This window comes from Cavia porcellus, unplaced genomic scaffold (genome assembly GCF_034190915.1).
Source record: "Cavia porcellus strain 051 isolate PalLab524CR breed Dunkin Hartley unplaced genomic scaffold, mCavPor4.1 scaffold_22, whole genome shotgun sequence".
In the NCBI taxonomy this organism is placed as follows: domain Eukaryota; kingdom Metazoa; phylum Chordata; class Mammalia; order Rodentia; family Caviidae; genus Cavia; species Cavia porcellus.
Genome location: NW_026947505.1, coordinates 62,285,822 through 62,305,480, shown reverse-complemented (window position 1 = coordinate 62,305,480; position 19,659 = coordinate 62,285,822). Strand labels below are relative to the sequence as shown.

General features: G+C 38.8%; 1 protein-coding gene across 14 annotated transcripts in view; it reads right to left on the bottom strand.

Moving 5' to 3' along the window:
- Klhl32 (kelch like family member 32) overlaps positions 1-19,659 on the bottom strand; it is a 187,634-nt gene that overhangs the window by 56,026 nt on the left and 111,949 nt on the right. For 10 of the 14 annotated variants that reach the window (XR_010042025.1, XR_010042026.1, XM_063233277.1 and 7 more), the window contains one exon: positions 17,243-17,341. The exons of the other annotated variants lie outside the window; for them this stretch is intronic. Coding sequence is in view for 8 of the 10 variants with exons in the window: in XM_063233277.1 (XP_063089347.1) it covers positions 17,243-17,341 (99 nt within the window). In the remaining 2 variants the exon portion in view is untranslated. The remainder of the gene's footprint in view (positions 1-17,242; positions 17,342-19,659) is intronic. 14 annotated transcript variants of the gene reach the window in all.

The window sequence follows — 19,659 nt, the reverse complement described above, 5'->3', positions numbered from 1 at the left end:
TCAACAGGTTACTTAAAGTATGTTAATATCATTCCAAATGTCATTTGTCCTAGTTATGAGTTTATCTAGATCTCTTCCATCCATAACTTGAAAAATTCAAGTACCCAGTAGAGGCAGGGGTTTGGAATAGAAATTATAACTCTGTAACAAAAACTCTTTTTAGTAAAAGAAAGTCTCGTTTCTTCTTAAAAACCTTTCATTTCTGTCACACGGCTTTCCAGTATAAATTTAGTTTCTGTTCAGAATTATGTTGCATATACTGTTTCTCTGAATATTTTAAAAGAATATTTATTTTCCATTAGTTTAAGGCTACTTGGCTTCTCCTTTTCTATTTGTTTCTTAGTGTGTGAATGACATGATAAATAACAGAAGAACCAGCTATAAAATAAACATCAGTTTTCCAAATCCAATAATTCTTAAACCTTATGTATCCCCTATTCACTCCTTTTATGATGTATTCACCTAATGAGATCCTTAAATGAGTTATCACCAGGTTAACAAGTGAATATGGTAAGGAACACAAAAGAAGGTAAATACTGTCTTATTTTGGGTTATATGCAAATGCAGTTGCATTCTTGGAGCAGATTATGACCCGGTATTGAGATGGGAGGGGGAGGAAGTAGAGCTAAAAATGGACCCTGTGACCCTTCTTCCACTCTTCTCAAACTAGGAACAGCTGCAGGAAGATGACAGGCTTTGGCCTTCGTGATATCCCTTCCTGGGACTTAAGTGTCACAAAGCTACCGACTATCACTTAATAAGGGGTCAAATGAGCTAAGTTCATAGAACGACTTTGTTTTATAATTTAGAGTAGCTTTAAACCTACCCCTGAAATAATGTCATCTAGATTCATTTGCATTCTACTATGCTTTGTTGGGGAGGGAGCCTCAGAACTGGGGTCTGCATATTCACTGCACATCATCCACATCACAGCTCACGTGACCTGTGCTGTTAACAGGGAGTCAGGCTGAGCGTCAATGATCTATGTTTCTAAAATGCAGTCTGTCTTACTTTTGACTACACCCATGTCTCTGTGGTCTGCCTCCTTGCCCACCCAGCACTGCAGTTTAATCATGCCCCTGGCATAGGAATTATACAGAACACAGGAAATATCTGTCATCGTGTGGTTGCATCTACTGTAGTTTTTCCCCAATATCTGCACCACCAAGCACACTGCTTCAAACCTAAGAGTCCTTGTTAATGTGCCAAGATACAGATATCTGATGGAGATGCTTTGACTTAATACTAAGAACACCTGTGCAAAACACAGGCTTAATAACAGCTATTTTTCTTGTTGTCTCATCTAGTTCTGAGAATGTCACTGAAAAGAAAAATAAGCATCAACAACAGGTACTATCAATGGAAAACTATGACTTTAGGTTGAAGATAATAATACATGTCTCTCAAGGTTAAAATAACAGCAATACCACTTTGATTTCCTGAAATGTGTGCCTCAAATGACCACACTGAGTATGTTTCAGATTTTTCTGGGTAATAGCAATCCAAAAGATGTGACTATTTTAACAGTGCTAGTTTCAGCACTGTAATTATGACCTTTCATTTCTAATTATTGATGACCTTCACTTAGACATCCCTCCTTCAAAATGCTACCCCAATTACCCCCATAATAATGCTTTCCTATAGATAAAGATTACCAGCAGACCTGTAGTTTCATGGTACAGCATGAAACCTGAAGTTCTAAAATAACATGTTGACATTACATCAAAATTTTAAGGATTCTTCTTGAGGAAAGGTCACTTTTGCTATGAAATCAGGATATTTTCTTTTAGAAATCACTCAAAAAATTATTCTAAATACTCCAATAAGCCTGCTCTGTATAAAAATCAGTAGTTTGAATTTAGCAACATTAACTCAAAGTGAGACTAGAACACTGCTTATTGGGACCAAGTACCAAAAGAGGTATGGAACTAGGGCACTTTGCTATTGACTGAGCTCTAATGTCTCTTCTATAACACACCAAATAACATCACTAGTTTATCTGCCAACTATTAAACATGTTCATCAGTAAGTTACTCATGCTTATTGATTTATGATAGTTTGATAAATCCATCATAAATTGAAAATGCATTTATACCTAAACTACCAGCAACATATTACCTTGTAGAATACTAGTAATTTTCCTTTGACTGAGACCTGTAGTTTGCTACCGTTGTCCAGCATACTAGAGAATACTCTATGGAGAGCCCAAGGAAAAGATCAAAATATGAAGTATTGTTTCTACTGAATGTGTATCACTTCTGAACCATTGTAAAGTTGAAAAATGATAAGTTAACCATTAGCTGGAAGCCATCTTCAGTTAAAAAAAACAGTTTTTGTATCTTGGGATTTATGGACTCTGCAAAACACTACTCATAATGCCTTTCTCATAGATTATAATTGAAAAATATTTGTTCGGTTATGAATGAAAAAAACTACCAAGTTGTGAGGCATATACAAGATTTAACATGGAAAGAGGAAATGACAGCTCAGCTACAGAAACAACTTTACAACTAGGCAAAATGATCACATCTCCCAAAGTTTACTAAGAGGCTCTGAAAGAATTTGATCTGAGCTCAGGAATTTCCCTCACAATGCAATCTAGGAATAAAGATTTTCCAAACAGTTGGTAGATATTTCAGAATGCCCAATTGTAAGCGTGGTACATGAGGACTGGCTTCTACAGTGAATCTTGGGTCTTCTGATTTCTCTAAATTAGATTTTTCTCCCTTCCCAGAAGGTTCAAAAGAACTTTACTTCTCTGGGCATTTAATAATGAGTACAAAAATCTATTCTGCATATTGTTTGCCAAAAATAATTCAAACATTTCCAAGTGGAATTGTATTGTCCCACAATTTTTTTTAGATTATTCAGAGTGCTTTGTTTCAAATAGTTGTTATTTATGAAACATTAAAAACTATTTAATCCAACAGCCTAAAAGGCTTAAAAGGGAAGTGATATAACATACATACTTTTCTCTTCCTGGGGCTAATGTAAATCAGATGCCATTTCCTGGGACAGCATTAGCTGCTTGTTTTATTTGTTTGACCCTTTTCTCCTCAGCTGTGCATAAAGATTCCTTAGATCCTTCTTTCTGTCTTCATAAATATCTACTTGGTCAGTGTTGATTGATGTAAAATGGTGTCTTAGTTACTTTTCTCTCATTGCTGAGACAAAATACCTGACACTCAAAGTTAAAGGGGAAAGGTTTATTTAGCCTGCAGTTTATAGGTTTCAGTCTATAACTGGCTGCCTCTGAGGCAGGGAGACTTGGCTGGGGGAGACTGCAGAGGAGAACCAGTTCATGGCAAGCAAAAGACATCAAGACCAAGCAAGTCAGGAGGAATATAAGCCTCTTTCTGTCTCATATTATATCCAGGATACCAGGATTAGGGTGATACCAATCCAATCATGGGCTGATTTAGTAATCACCCACAATTAATTCTAGCACCTTTAATCCTAGCATTGCACCACTAATCAATCACACACTCTATATTTGGTCCTTCTGAAAAAAACCCTCCATGACTGCATGAGACTCTACGGGGATATCTAGACATAAACTATAACATTCTTTCCAACCCGTCCCCAAATGTTCATGCACATCCCTTTATGTAAAAGGCATTTAGTTTCTCTGTAAGAGTTGCTGAAGTCCTAACAATTTTAGCACTGCTGAAAAGTCCAAGTTTAAGGCAAAATCTTAGCTTCAAGCCCCTGTAAAAATGAAAAGTTAAACACTTCCAACATTCAGTGACACATCCCTTGAAAAAGTTACACACAGGGGGATACAAAGGAATGGGATCAAACTAAGGCCAAAATTTAGCAAGGCAAACATTAAGTCCTGTAGTTCCATGTGCAGCATCTGAGGCAGTCTGTGGCCAAATGTGAACTCCAAAGGGTTTGGGTGGCCCTTCTTCTACATAGCTTCTGGTAATGGTAGCCTCCATGGTTTTGCTGTTGAGCCTGCTCTGCTCCCTCATTTCTGGATGATCCTCCTTTCCTCAGATGATCCACATTCCTGGCTTTTCCAAATTTCTGGGGTCTCCACTGCGCCTTCAGCTTCACACTCACAGCTTCACACCCTCCCTTCTCAGGGGCACGCCACCTTTTTCAGAAATCTGGGTGGAAGCCTTCCTGATCCCACATCTCTTGCATTTTGTATATCCCTAAAAGCAGTGTCTTGTAGATGCAAAGTCTGCCAGCTGAAGCAGTAATCAGGCTTCCTTCTCTCTTGGCTGTAGGGATCCAGTGCCTCTGAACCAAATCCCAAAGCACAACTTCCCTATGCTGGTGCTATGCTGGAACGTGGTACTCTGGGACTGTCTTCTGAAAGCCAAGTTTTTCACCCATTGCGACTCTGAGGCTACAGGAGCTATAGTTCTGTTGGTTCTCATGATGTCTTTAGGCCATCTTTTCTGTTGTATCCTTCTGAAATATCCTTTTCTTCTAGTCTCTTCAGTGACCAATTTCTCCTGTTTCACTTTGTAGGTTGCAACTGTACTGGAGCTTCCTTTCTGAACACACAATATTCTGAATCATTTGCTGGGCTCTTTGCTCTTGATTCTCAATATAAACCTGGATAAAAGCCTTCAGCAGTAATCATGCCACTGCCTCAACATTAGACTGCCTTGAAATTTCTTCTAAAAGATTAATACTTAGTCTGCCACCCTTAATCTTAGGCTCAGGAAAAGTCTCTGGGCACAAACAAAATGCAGACAAACTTTCTGAAAAGGCATAATACACATTTTCTGGAGTCCTACAGTCAATGAAGTTCTTCTTCCCAGTTGAACCTCCCAAGCCTGGTCATTACTGTCAGGATTCCTATCAGCCTTCTGGTCTGAGCTCTGACCAGCACTTCCCATCAATAGCCTAGGGCATTCCAGCTCTACTTTTTCAGTTGGCATCTCCAAGCCTTTCCAAACTTTTCCCACAAGCCAGTACCAAAGCTCCTATTACATGGTCAGGTACAGTTATAGCAATGACCCCACTCTCTGGTATTAAATTCTGTCCTAATTTTTTTCTTTCACTGCTGGGACAACATACCTGACACCCAAAATTAAAGGAGAAAATGTTTATTTAGCTCACAACTTGTAGAAATTTCAGTCCATAAGCAACTGGCTTCAAGACAAGGTGGCTTGACTAAGGGAGATTGCAGGGGGGAATCAATTCACAACAAAAAGACATCAAGAACAAGCAAGCAAGAGGGAAGACAAGCCTCCTTCTATCCTTGTCCACCATCCAGGCTAACAGGATTACCAATTAGTGAGCTGGTTTAGTAATCACCCACCCTTAATTCTAGAACACTTAATCCTAGCATGGCACCATGAGTCAATCATACACTCCAGATTCAGCCACCTCTGAAAAAGCCCCACTTGTGATGGCTTAGGGGGACATCCAAACACAAGCCACAACACATGGAAAGGAAAGGAAAAAGGTCATCCCTTTAAAAATTCAGCTGTTATTACTCATTTTCTTAGTTTACAGTGAAACAGATTCTCCTACTCCTCCAAAATCACTGAAATATTGTTAGTATTTTAAACATTTATTAAATAGTAAATTAATTATATAATATTTTAAAATTTAAATAATTAGATAAAGGTACATGCTTCAATATTAGCTATGCTGAAGATAAATATGGCAAGCCTGGAATGAAGAAAAATCCATTGGCAGGAAGTTGTACACTTATAGGCTATTTTAATACCACCATTCTATATCAGGTGCATTTCCATCTTATTTCTCAAAAATTATAAATTAAAGATTGCATACAACTATTTGGGTCTAGAATTTTATTCTTCTTTATTTCCTTCACTGGCTTGCATATTTTAGGTGGCATCTTCAGTTTGGAATAGTAGGAAAAGCACAAGATTTGAGTGTGGCCTATCTGGATAGTCTCAGCAACCTTTCCCAATCTAATTTTTTCATTTGAAAATTGGGAAAAGTGATCTGTTATCTAGATATGTGATAAAGATTGCAAAAAAAGTACAAAAGTTCCCTCTATGTAGTATATAATCAGCACACAACAGCTATCATAGTTCTTTTTCTCCTTTAAAATGATGCCAACAGTGCTTAAACTCTAGTTTCGTCATTTCATCGTTCTTATTCACTGATTGAATGAAAAGAAGGAAATACTAACTGTTGAACATAAAGTTTGTTTTCCTATGTCTCAGTAAAAATCATATCTGCCATTTATTTCTTCAATCATCAGTCATTTATTTCTTCTCTATTTCACGAATACTTCACCAGAGATAAACAAGGAAAACAGAATGAGACATTCTATTGGGCTATCAGCAAATGTGTTTTACTATAAAATACACTGGTTCCCAACCTCGGTATTACTCATAGCAGAAAAGGCACACAGCCAAATCTAAGGGTGGAGGAGCTGCATTTCTTTATGACCTTATTTGAAAGATAAGCTCCTTGGGGAAATACAATTTATTCAGATTATCAAGACCCTGCTGTGCAAATCTATAGTCTGGGAGTACACTATGGAGATCAAAAAATATTTACTTTATTCTGTTGGGTATAAAAGCTTTTAATGAATGCATAATTAAGACAAAAATTGTATACAGCTTTAGAAATTCCACCGCTGAGCCAAGCCATTAATATCCAAGGCAACATACCCAGTTGTGATTCCACCTGTTTTCTATTTGGATTACAGCCTATTTATAAATCAAGGTACTGCATGACTACCCAACCTGGTGCTGCAGGAAAGGACTGGGTGCCAGTTGTTGAATAAGCAACATAAAGGGTGTTGGTGTGAATGCACTGTAAGAGGCTAGCCCTTTGGATTGGGTTGAAACCACAAATAAATAAAACTTGAATCTTTTAATAGCCTTGGGATACCATATAGGAAGAAAATAATTTATCATATTTACTATGAATGCAAAGAGATTGTGGATTTTCTCAACACTATCATGTGGTCAATAGAGCAATGTCTATTTTTGTTTTTTTTTTCTTTATTATTTTGAGTTTTATTACTGTCTGTGTGTAGTACACGTTTACATTCCGTGAGTGGAGTTGGTGCATGCACAGGACACATCCCAATTCCTTTTCCATCTCCTTTCTCCTACCTTCCTCTCCTCCCCTTCTATTTCTCGATCCTATTGCCATTTGAGAAAGATCTACCTTCTCCTCCCCCCACTCCTTTTCTCTCTCCTCCTCCTCTTTCTTCTTTTTTTTGTACCAGGGATCAAACTCACACCCTCATGCTCGCCAGGCAGGCACTGTGCTGCTGAGCTGTATCCGTAGCCCTGATGTGTCTTTCATGCTCTCCTTTCCATTTGAGAATGACCTATATCTTTACTTTCTATTACCTTTTACTTTCTCTTTATTTATAATTTTCTCATGTAAGTGAAATGATATAGTGTTTAAGCTTGTGTATGTGACTTTTTTACTAACATTATGGTCTCAAGGTTCATCCATTTTCCTATAAATGACACAAGTTTATCTTTATGGCAAAGTAGTATTCCACTGTGTGTAAATACCACATTTTCTTTATCCATTCATCTGTTAAATCTAGTTTTTATGGGAGAAAAAACAAGCAGTTTATTGACAATCCAAACCAGGTCATCTATAATAGGTTAAAATAGATATTTTACATGCATAAATATACAAATAGGTATATATGTGTACAAACATGTAAATTTATCTGGATAACTGTATACATTCATACATCAAATATAAATATATGATCATTTAATTAAATGAAAACAAAATTCTAGCATCAATTTGACAAACACAAGAAAAATTGCAGAATGCTCTAATTCTTTGGAAGTTTTGAAAATCTTTTTTGAGTATATTTTAGAGGACTATTTAAATATATTTGTGCTGTGTAACAGAGTGATTGCACAATTAGGTTACTGGTATGTTTTCACAGTCAATTGTATGCATAATATCAAGGCTCATGAATAATTTTATATTGTTCTTTGGGAAAGTCTTTAGTAAGTGGAAACCTAGCAGGAAGGAAGCACAGAAACACAGCCATCATCAACAATGAGTAAGTCTGGCCCCATCACCATATGCTGCCAAATGCTGTTTCAAAGTTTATCAGAGCTGACTCAGCACATTAGCACAAGAGAAGCATCTCATTATATTGGTTCTGATTTTTAGGGGACCTGTTAGTGCCAGTCAGCGTGTTTTAGGAAAACTCTATATGCACTATGTCAACCTTTCAACATCCCTAAGAGGTAGATTGCATAAAGAGTACCACACTTGTATTTCACAGATGAGGAGAGAGGGCCAAATAGGTTAAGTAACTTGTCCAAGGTCACATAATCTTGAGATGTGAGCTTATATTATGCAGAGACCAATAACTAAATTAATCATCTTGACTAAAATCAGCCTCCTAAAAGAATTCCCGTAACTAAAGAAACAAGAGCAATCCAGTTTCAAATGATAAACTTTTCAAGCACCTAGGGGGTTGAAATAATATGTAAGATAAGTATTTGCAAGAATTCAGATGATGACAAAATGTGGGGAAAATAATCCAAAGAAGGTAGAAGGTTTAGGTGTAAGACAATGTACAAAGTCCACAATGACTGTGCCATGGCACAAGTAGCAAATTATCAAAAAATATAAATAGTTAAAGTTACATTAAATAAAGACAGGTTTTGTGTACCAAACTAAGGAATAAAACCAATCCTAAAGGCTATATGAAGCCACTGAATAATGAATGATTTTAAGCAAGAGTGTGCATAATCAGGTTGGTTTTTTGAATCACTCAAACAGAATTTTTCATGGGTTTGAAAAATACTTTTCAAAATCAATCAAACAGAATTTTGGAGGATAAACTGGAGTGGAGGCAGCTTCATCAGTTGCAGAAAGTTTCTTTAGCCCAGAAAATAAGTAACGAGGGTCTGAGTTAAGTCAAAGGTAATAAAAATAGAATGAGAGGCTTATAAAGTTAGGGGTGACAGCAGGTATGGGGCACAGGGAGAGGGAGACTCCAGGATGACACTTCAGTTTGTGGATTGGTCCACTGAAAAAGGTCAAGTGTGTGGAATATCCAGCAGAATGTGCTGAGTGGGGCTGGCGATGTGGCTCAGTGTGAGCTCTGGCCTTGCATGCACAAAGCCCTGGGTTCGATCCCCAGCACCACCAAACAAACAAACAAACAAAAAAGTGCTGAGCAGCTGTTTGATTGAAGATATTTAAATATCCTTATAGTAGAGGAAGAGCACAAGGACAGAAGAATGAGATGAGAAAAGCCAGTGCAAAACTAGTCTGCAACCAGGAGATGAGGAAACATCGTGGATTTTAGGAAAATAAACTATTTTGTGGCTCAGAAAAATAATTTAGACTGCGCAATATGTTTAGCATTAGACTACAGGCAGGGAGCACACTTGTATCATTCCAGAGAAGTCCATAAAAATAATCCAAATCTAAATGATGTCAGAGGCAAGGAGAAGAAAAAGTAGGAGCACATTTGAGTCCTGCTAAGAGACTGAACCAATGAATTCATGAAATCTTAGTGCAGTGTAAGATTGCTGGTTTAGGTGACTAAAAGGACATGATCCCTATAGGAGACTTCACACAAAGAGGCTTACGTGTAGGGAAATACCTGTATCTAGACCTGCAAATGACATTTCTGGCTTGGGTGACCAAAAAGATGATGGCGCCTTAACAAAAATAGGGAGAAGAACAGGTGCGTGCAATTGAGTAAAGACAAGCTTGGAATGTATGAGGCCATCCAGGGGGAATGCTGCCTGAACACACGCAGCTGGAGTCAGAGAGAGGGCTGGGATGAACGACCTCCCGAGACAGAGGAGAGCGGGCGAGAGCAGAAAGCACGGGCACTGACACAGCAGGCCCTACAGAATCCTGGAGGCACTAACGAGAGAATCCGTTTGTACAGGAACCGAGAAGTAGGAAGAGAACCGGGAGAGGTGCAGGAAATAATGGAGCTAACAGTATCAGGGTGTTGTAGCACCCACATGAAGATCCTATGGGAGGCTCGAAGGGGACAGTTAGTAGGTTCTGGTGGCCTTTGCTGGAAGCTGCTGAGGAGTAATGAGGCATGAGATCCAGCTGACTATGGGCTGGAGGATGAACAGAAGGGAAGGGAATGCAGACAGTGCTAGCGTGTGGTCATTAGTCAAGGGAAGGAGAGTCTTGTGGCAATGACAGAGGAGAAAACATTTCTCCCACCTCCTTGATTCTATTTGCCCATTGAAAGGATGCTGCCAGCAGAGGAGAGATCGAGACCACAGAAAACAGGTAACTATAGAACAAGAACCTGAAAGGTGGCTCGGCCTCCGAGAAGAGGGCAGACATTTCCCTATGAGGAGAAATATTTGCAGGTCAAGCATGGTGGGAGAATGAATATCTCACAACAAGTAGAGGTCTTTTTAACCACCTCTATTTTCTTTTCTTTTCTTTCTTTTTTTTTTTTTTGTCTTTTTCCTTTTTAGCGGTACCGGAGATCGAACTCACGACTGCCTGCTTACAAGGCAGGCGCTTATGCCGCTGAGCTAAATTCCTAGCCCCTGTTTCTAAGTATCAATAATAGAATTAAGTGATTCTGAACTGTAGTATTTATATGACATCAGGAACATTTTATATTGAGGAAGAAAATTTCATACTAAAAATTATTTTTAAATTGCTCACCAATCGTGACATTAAAATAGAAATTACCAATATTAGAAAAATTCATCAAGGTTTCTTTTCCTTCCTTTAAAAACACAAAGAAAAAACATTAATCCTCAACTACCCACATAACACATTAAAATGCCAAGATGGCTGTCTCAGTCAGCCAGAAAGCCTCTGGGCTGTCACTTACTGGCATCCTTTGGTGTGGGAATAAAAACCAACGTAATAGCTATTAATGATCCTATGATACATTTCAGAGCCAAATATGAATAATAGTTGGCAAAAATGATATTCTGGATTATTCATGCCAGACAAGATACTCTTGATTAGAACAAATAATTAGTAGTTGGCCATGGCTTAATAGATCTGATACATTTCTATCCTTTCTATTTTCTATTATGAAAAAATCTAAAAGATTAGTCCATTTGTAATATATTTTCTCAATATCATTCTCAAACTTTCTCCAAATACAAGAGTATTAGTGCTTGTGAACTATACAATGGCACACCATTAGTGTCTTTGATTAGGGGCTTATTAAATATATATGTTGATAAAATCATTTGTCTTCTCTAATGTAGAAAAAAATGGCTTCATGTGGAAGAAAAATGAGCATGAATTATAACTTCCCAACCTTGAGTATAAATTATTCTATTCAGAACACCCACTATATATTACATATTTGGTGATATGATTAATTTAATAATTAAAACTGTAATAATATATTGTTTAGAAGCATAACCTCCTATAAGTCATTGCAGTATTACTTAGTTTTAAAATGATAAATCTATTATAATACTGTACAATATGTCAGCTCCACAGTGACACATTCAATTGCCATAGAAAGTATTTCCAGCTTAAAAAATGTATTTTCAATGGGAAAAGCTAATGGGAAGCCACTAATATATTTCTTCAATAATAAGCAGAGAAAAATTATCAAATAGAGGCAGCTTTCATTCCCTAAGTAAGCTGAGCTCACGCAATGTGAAGGCAGGGAAGGGATAAGACTTAAAGTCTGTATGTGGCGAGCTCTCAGTCTTCCAAAGCTCTGAAGTGTCTCTGGGGTGGTGAGACATCACCCAATCACACTGAGCCTTGCACACAGCGATGCAAAAGCATCACTCTGTTACTCGCTGCTTGGGTAGAGGTGGTTCAAGGATCCAGCGCTTCTCAAAGTTCAAAGTAGAAAGATATCTTTTTAGTTAAAGTCACTACAACAGTCTTTTATAATGAAAAAGGAGCGAAATTACCCAGAAGTCTCATCAGTATCCTCATGAGAGAAGCACATTCTCTAACCCTTTGTACTTTCGTTGAAGAGTGCAAATGACAATTCTCCCTGCAGCCACCGAGTGAGGAACTAAATGAAGACAAGAGATGCTAAATAAGCATCAGCCACAAAGGAGATCCAGCTGCTTCCCACCCTAAACGCTTCCCTTATGTTCCTTCTTGGCTTTCAGATGACGAATACTATGAAATGTGGGCTTTGCTTTACTAAATGATCCAGTGTACACGATGTAAACAGAGCAGTGCCTTCAATCTGGGGGAATGATCTTTCAGGCTTGTAAAAGCAGAAAACAAAACAAACACCTCTCCGTTTTCCCTACCGTGATAAAATGCTCTACCTACACCCTTCATCCCAGTCCTCTCATATCCCAGCAGCACGTCTCCTCTTACAGGTCACGTCTCTCTCATAAAAGTGCTAAACTAATGCCGCTTAATGACAAATTAATGTCCATGAATAAAAAATACACCTCTAATAGCACAGAGTAATTTGCCATTACAATATCACCATTGGACATGCCCCTGGTTTAATACGATGTATTTAATTCATAACCTAATGAGTGATATATAAAAAGAGGGAGATGAACCCTGCAATTACATTTATGTGAGTCTGTCACCTTATTTGTAAAACCTTAGAGTCATTTACATTCAAATTAGAACAAATGACTGATTTCACAAAGTGCAGTGATAAATGACCACAGAAGCCCAAGACAAAACTGTATTTCCTGTGAACACATTAACAGTTTCCTATTATTTGTTAAAAATTACAATGCATATTGCTTAGTGTGGTGTGAATGATGACTTTTTTACTGATTAGGTCAGAAGACTAATATGCAGCAAAATAAATAATTTTTCTTTTCATTTTTTCTGATTTTTGCTTTAAATTAACTACTCAATTCTGGTGGATTCACACTGCCACCTGCTGCACAGAATAGATAGTAGAAATACATTCCAATCAAAAGGAGTTTATATATTCACTCCTTTGATGGTTTTACTGAAAGTCTATACGATGCTCTGATTTGTTAATACATTTAAGCTGTGTACCATTGTAATACTTGTTGAACAAAAGAAAAGCTGTTAAACAACAGAACATACTCTCTAGAGGAAGTAGTACAAAATACAAAAGGAATAAAACTTTTAAGAAAGGTAGGTATCAAAAAAAAAAAAAAAAAACCCTGTATTTAGCAAGGCATGTGGCTCCTAAGACATAACTTTTAGGAGATACAACACGAAGTCTAGTGGCTAATACCCCAGACTTTAGGACACTGTGCGTCAGCAAGGGAGATGGTGCACGTGTGCATCCACGCATGTGTATATGTGTGTACACTCGTGTGTCTGTGTTTCCCCAGCTCCTGCTCCTCAGTGCAGTCTAAGGAAGGCTAGATGCCTCTGCTGGTCACTGAGGGTCTCCTCCCCTGGTCCTTTCCCCCGAAGGCAAGCCTTGAGAGGTCTGCCTTAGAGCTTGGAATAAAGTGGGCCCTGAAAAGCATTGAGTGGAGCTGAAGTCAGGGAGGAGGAGGCCTGACTGTGAGGATGAAGTTAAAGATATTTGTAGGTGATATAATGCACTTTAATGATCCCTCAGGTTAGCTGGTAGAAGTTTCCAAACCAGATTAACATTCTTCTTCTAAATCTGAACTCCTCCACTTGTAAAAAGAAAACTATACCCACTTGTCTTAACGGATTACTTAGCAGAGTGGAACTGTGAATCCTTGCAAAGCATTCAGTGCTGATAGCTCCCTGATAAATGTTGGCTCCCTTCCCTGGGAAAGATAATAGTGCTCAAGGGATTATAGTTTGGCATGGAAGGTATAAACAAGTTAGCCACTCAGGAGGAGATTATGAACTGTAATTAGAACATTTAAGCAAGAGTACTAAGGGTCTTTGAAAAGGTAGTAACATTAGTGCTGGAGACAAGGATTAGGGATGAGAGATATTTGTGAAGTAAATTCTAATTTGGTGATTCACTGGATGTGTTGATGATGAAGGCATCTAAAACTGTATTCGAATTTCTAGATAACAAGTAGATCAATGGTACTATCAGTAGAGAAGGTTTTAATCTATGAAGTTTGAATTGCCCATGTGATATTTAGCTGTATTACAGACGTTCAATAGTCAGAAACCATCTGGAAAAACTCAAGAGTTTGGAAACCAGATGGGATTCCAAAGGTTTGTAATAGTTATATGAAGACCACAGTAAACCAGCAGACATGCAGGAATCTCTTTACTACTGTGGTGGCAAACCATTGGCAAGTGTGCCATAGCAGGCTGTTTGTAGCACTGAGAGGTGTCCTGTCACTCTGGAAGGTGGTATCTCAGGGTTTTCTTTACAATATATAAAATATATGAAACAGTGAATGAGATGTATGCAAACACATATACTCTAAAGGTAACATCATTTATCCATTTTGTCAGATCCATTTTAAAGACAACTGCTGAATTGGACAATTGTTCCAATTAATGAATTGGAACATATTCCTGGTGAAACCGTTTAGGAAAGATCAATAAACAAGGAAGGCTGAAGGACACAGTCACATTTTACTTGGTACTGGATCGAGCCCATGGGTTTCAAATAGCAAATCAAAGACAGGTCATCCTTAATAATACACCAACATGGCAGGCTACCTAGGACAGAGTACTACGGAATGTTACTGAAAATCGGCTGAGAAAGCTACAAACTTGAAGTGTTTATAAATCCTCTGGACTTGACGGCTATATTTATGGCCACCCTTGGTGATGAACATGGTTTCCAGGTTCTCCCTTGTTCCCACAAACATGCTTTGAGAGCCTGAGCGAAGGCCTCAGTCTTGGGGGTAATGTAATACTGCCCTTGACACAGCCCACTGTTCCTGCTCAGGGTTTGGGGTCCTTGCTCTCAGCAGTCTACCCAAGGAAAAAGAAGGAGCAAAAGCCCAGAATGGCCCCAAGGCGTCCTTTTCATTTTGGATCAACAGCATTTATATTCCTGAGAGGAGCTTCAGGCCACGGTAAGAGCTGACAGTGAGGTGAGGATTGGGCTTGGGAAGCCCCTGTCCAGGGATTCTCCTCAACAGGCTTCTGAGTGAGCCCTGAAGCAGAGGGCCTCTGGGTGCCAGGTCCACCCTTTATACTTCTTTAGCATGAAAATCAAAGAAAGAGTAAAAATTTGATGACAACAAAATAATATATATCAGGTTTCTCAGTGAGGAAGATGATTTAAAAATCTCCCAGTTGGACAAAGTACCAAACATGGATGAAAACTATATTAGCATCAATTAATAAGACACAATTTCTAGGCACATTTTAAGCACTAGGAATTTTTCAGCTTATAAAATTTAGTTCAATACTCAATTAAAAGATGTTACATGAAATTTAAAAATCAGTCAAGCACATTGCCAAAAAGGTACACATGTGTACCTATGGAACAGTGTGAAAATACAAAGCAACCTGACTTGATCTGGCAGTTGACAAGCAGGATACATATATTTAAAAGCTGAAGCAATGACAATTTCTACATATACATGGTTTGGACTGTATGAGTCCAAAGTTCCCTGTGTAAGTCTACAATCTTGCAATAATCAAAGATAAAAAAATTCAAAAAACACAGCAGAAAGATAAAAAGTTACATAAGACAGTTAAATGAAAACTTATCAGAAGAAAGTGAATGTTTCAACCACTGTTCAATAATCCTGAATAATAACTGTACACAAATACATCTCTAAGCAAGTTGCACTTTTGTCCAGCAATATAATGAAATTTGAGAGTTAAATTTCAAAGTATACAGTCACTTAACATCTCAAAAGTTCACCTGATTGAGTAGGGAAAATTACACATGAATTTCCAATGTTTACCTGGAATTCTCTTTTACAGATAATTACAGGTGTAAGACACACACGCCTCTGTGTGTACACAGAATTTATAATGTGCATCATGGTACTTAACACCAAACTATGGTCATCATGCATTAAGTGCCATGAGAAAACTGAACCTGCTTAAAGCACTAGTTGCAGTATTTGATGTGGAAATGTTAAGTAGAAGTAATTTCAATTTCACAAGTCGAATATACACTTTTGTGTATAGGTCTTGTAGCCTTTCTGTATGATTCTTATTTGCTACTGGGAGAAAAAAAAATAGAAACAACTTTTCAATACCTACCAACAATACCGACAGAGGAAAATAAAAGTTAAACATTTACCGACAGATTAAGTGTGCTGTGATAATGCTAAAATTTCATTAACTGTATCTGAGGTACAAACCTTAGGTGAACAGAGCTGACCCTCCTCACACCACCTCCTGGGGAGGCGCTGGTTCCTATCTCCTAGGGCTGCTGGGAAGATGCAACAAGATTCACTATAAGCAAGAGCTTTGCAAACTACCTAATGGGTGACAGAAGTCAGTGAGAAAGGACACGTTTAAAATTACACAAAATGATTCTGAAGGAAGATAAAGTGGGCGGGAAAACAAATTTTCTGCGCACGAATATTCTGTCCTATGTACAAAGATAACAATTAAATTGTCCAGGTTGATTATTTTTAAATTAATTTTGTTTTTATAATGCTATAATAAATCCAAGTAAAAGTCAGATTAGTGGGAGAAATGGGACAATCCCCAAATAGAAAATTTATCTTAACTCTAAAATAAAAGAGCCTCAAAACTATAAGCCTGCCTGACATGTCGCATTGTTTACTATGTATCAAAGAGTCTTTGTCCAGGAGTAAAAATGATCTTTGGAGTCAGAAAGACATACCACTTACCAGCCACACCACCTCAAATAAGCTGGGCAATTTCAAGTTTCTGATCTGTCATGTTTCATGTGTAAAGAAACTGTGCAGACTGAATGTGAAACACACATGAACACACAGCAGGTGCTGAGCGCACAGGAGCTTTCTCTTCCTCCCTTTCATGGAACTGTCTTGAGCATCCAGAAAATAAGGAGACGAATGCACAGCTCATTTGTTCCTTTTCCAGTGTCTACTGACTGAGAAGTTCACACAGTAGTGTCTGTGATTATTAGTGATTTTTACTGAAATCTTCAGTGACTATATGATGTTCCTTGCATTTGTGTCTATTTACACAGTCAGATAACACTACTTAAGACCATGAACCTTTCCAGTGTCAACTCCCCAGGACCCTAGAGGGAGGCCTGTGAATAGATGTTGAGTTAATCTTCTACCAGAGGGTATTGGGGGGCTGGAGTAGGCAGAGAGGGTAAGGGAAGACGCTCACATCCATGACAGGGCACCAGAATTGCAGCTGTGCTACAAGTCTTTAGCTTGTATGCTGGAGAAATTCTACCACTACAGAACACACACACACACACAGACACACACAATTTACATGCCATTCAGAGGACTTCAGGGGATGGGAGGTAAAGGGCTTGTTAGCAGGATGCAGGCTCACATACCTGGATGAGATAGTGGGAACATAAATTGAGGAGCTCCAACAGCTGTAGGTGACTGCCAGCTGCTAACACATCCTGGATCACACCTGGCTCCAACAAAATCTGTTTTGTTTTTACAAAAAGAAAGCCATCAGCTACATTAAAAAATTAATACAGTACTGCTTAATGCACAAATATACCATATTTGTTTAAAATGTATCATGCATATGTGCTGAACTGATACCATTCTTGATTATGGAAATCAGGTTTTTTCAGATTAGTACATAGTGGGCTTCACCCTAACAGCTGAGTTCTCTCCTTTATGCATGGACCAATATTCATTTCTTATGTGTGAAACTGTGTACTAAAGACACATAATTTTTGCAGAAGAATTTGTGCCTCTTAAAATTCAGTTCGTGTCGTATTGTGCAAAATACAAAAGAACTAAGTTTTAGGTTTTCAAAGAATATTTCAGAATTTTGCTCTTTTGTAGATTATAGAAACAGGACCCTTCACAGGTTTTGTAGGAAAAGAAGTGTAATTCTCCTAGCCACGTGATCCTAGAGGAGGGCGACACGAGCACCACTGTTGTCATTAATTCACTCTTCCACTCTGTAACATTACATAGCTCCTTCCTCAAGCCTCCAAGTCTTCTGCCTTTCCATTTTCACCATAAACCTACCAAAACCCTGCCTGGATCTGTAACAGCACATTTTTCTTTCCCCATATTTCACATACGCTCTTGATTCTACCCCTTTCTGCCTGTGGCCTTGTTCTTGCTTCATTATATCTTGTCTTTCTACTAATTAATAGTTCCCATCCACACAAATACTGTACACTGTTACCACTTTTAGTTTGAGAAACAGAGACGCCCTCCTTTCATTCCACGGCATCTCTAGGCCGGTGGTGGCAAACGTTCGGCATGTGTGCTACAGTGGGCTGCTTGTATCCCTGAGAGCTCTAGAAGGTTTGCATCACCGCTCCAGGCCTCCACTTGCCCTTCATTACAAACCGGCTCTGGAACGGTATCTGTACATTCCGTGTACAATGGCCATTTGGTCAGCTCCGCTTTCTCTCGTGCCCATTCCTTTGATGTTCCTTTCACTGTTCCACAAAGAATGACTTACGGCTGCCTGGGGTGTGCCTGTGTTCAAATTCAATGGTCGCTTACTAGTTTCAATTTTCCTCTAGCCTCTAGAGTAGTTAATAAAGGAGACTGTGCTCCTTTTTAGGCTGATTGCTTCTTTTGCTTTTAGGATAACATTCTTTCCTGGCTTTCTTCTATTTCCCTGATCATTTCTTCCTCCCCAACTGCTGCTTTGGAGATGACCAGAGCTCAGTTCTCAAATCTCCTGTCCTCTCTCCACTCCGTGCAGGAGAGTCCCACGTGCTCTCCTGGCTAAGCCCCTTCTATACACCAAGGACGCTGGATTTTGATTCTGCTGCCCCAATATTATCTCTTGAATTTCAGCCTGTTGTGCTCAACTGCCTCCTCAGCATAGCTGCTCACACATCTAGCACGCAGCTCACAATGAGCAGCGCCAAACTGAAGTCCCAGTCCTTTCCACACTCGCCAAACAGGATCCTAGTCCAACTCTGCCGTCCCGGGAACAGCAGCCATCAACTGTTTGGGCCAGAGCCTCCCGGGGTTCCCGACTGTCTCCCCGTGGGCTGTCACACAGGCCCAGCAGCCCACCACTGCCCTCTGCTGTCATTAGCATTGCTCTAGTCCAAGGCCATCTGTTCTCACAGGTTTAACTACAGAAACCTCCTCCCTGGTGGCATTACTTCCCCCTTCGCCCTCTTGCACTATCTTTGAAAAGTACTACAAACCAAACTCAACTTTTCTGCCTGGATCAAACTTCCTCAAACTGTCAGCATGGTTCCCTCCTCATATCCTTCAGATTCTGTGCAGAAATAACCTTCTGTGAGAGGATTTTAGTCACCATCCCATGGGAACCTCATTCCCCAACAGCTACTGTTCTTTATTTAGTTCCTAACTTTGTTTCATAGCACTTAACCTCTCTGGGTGCATTACACATTTGTTTCTCTGTTCACTAGGATATGAGCTCCAGGACAGTAGTCATTTGGTCTTATTTTGAACCCCCAGCATTTAAAACAATGCCTGGCACACAGCTACTACTCACATTGATGGACTTCCTTAATTAAAAGTTCTGATAATTAAGTGATCTGTGCACAAATGCTGAATTCATAATGAATTTTGTTAAGCTAACATAAATGGTAAAGGAAAAAAACCCTACGAATTTAATGAAACAAATGAAAAAGTTAGGCACAGCTGGCAAAAATACTAACAAGCATCTTATTTTGAAAATTCTGCATAGCTCTTTTCCATGTAGTCAGGAGGAGAAGCTGGGATTCCTCTTGCTCCTCAAGAAGGGAAGCTTCGACTGACATTCAGGAATGAATGCCGCTCCCAGAGG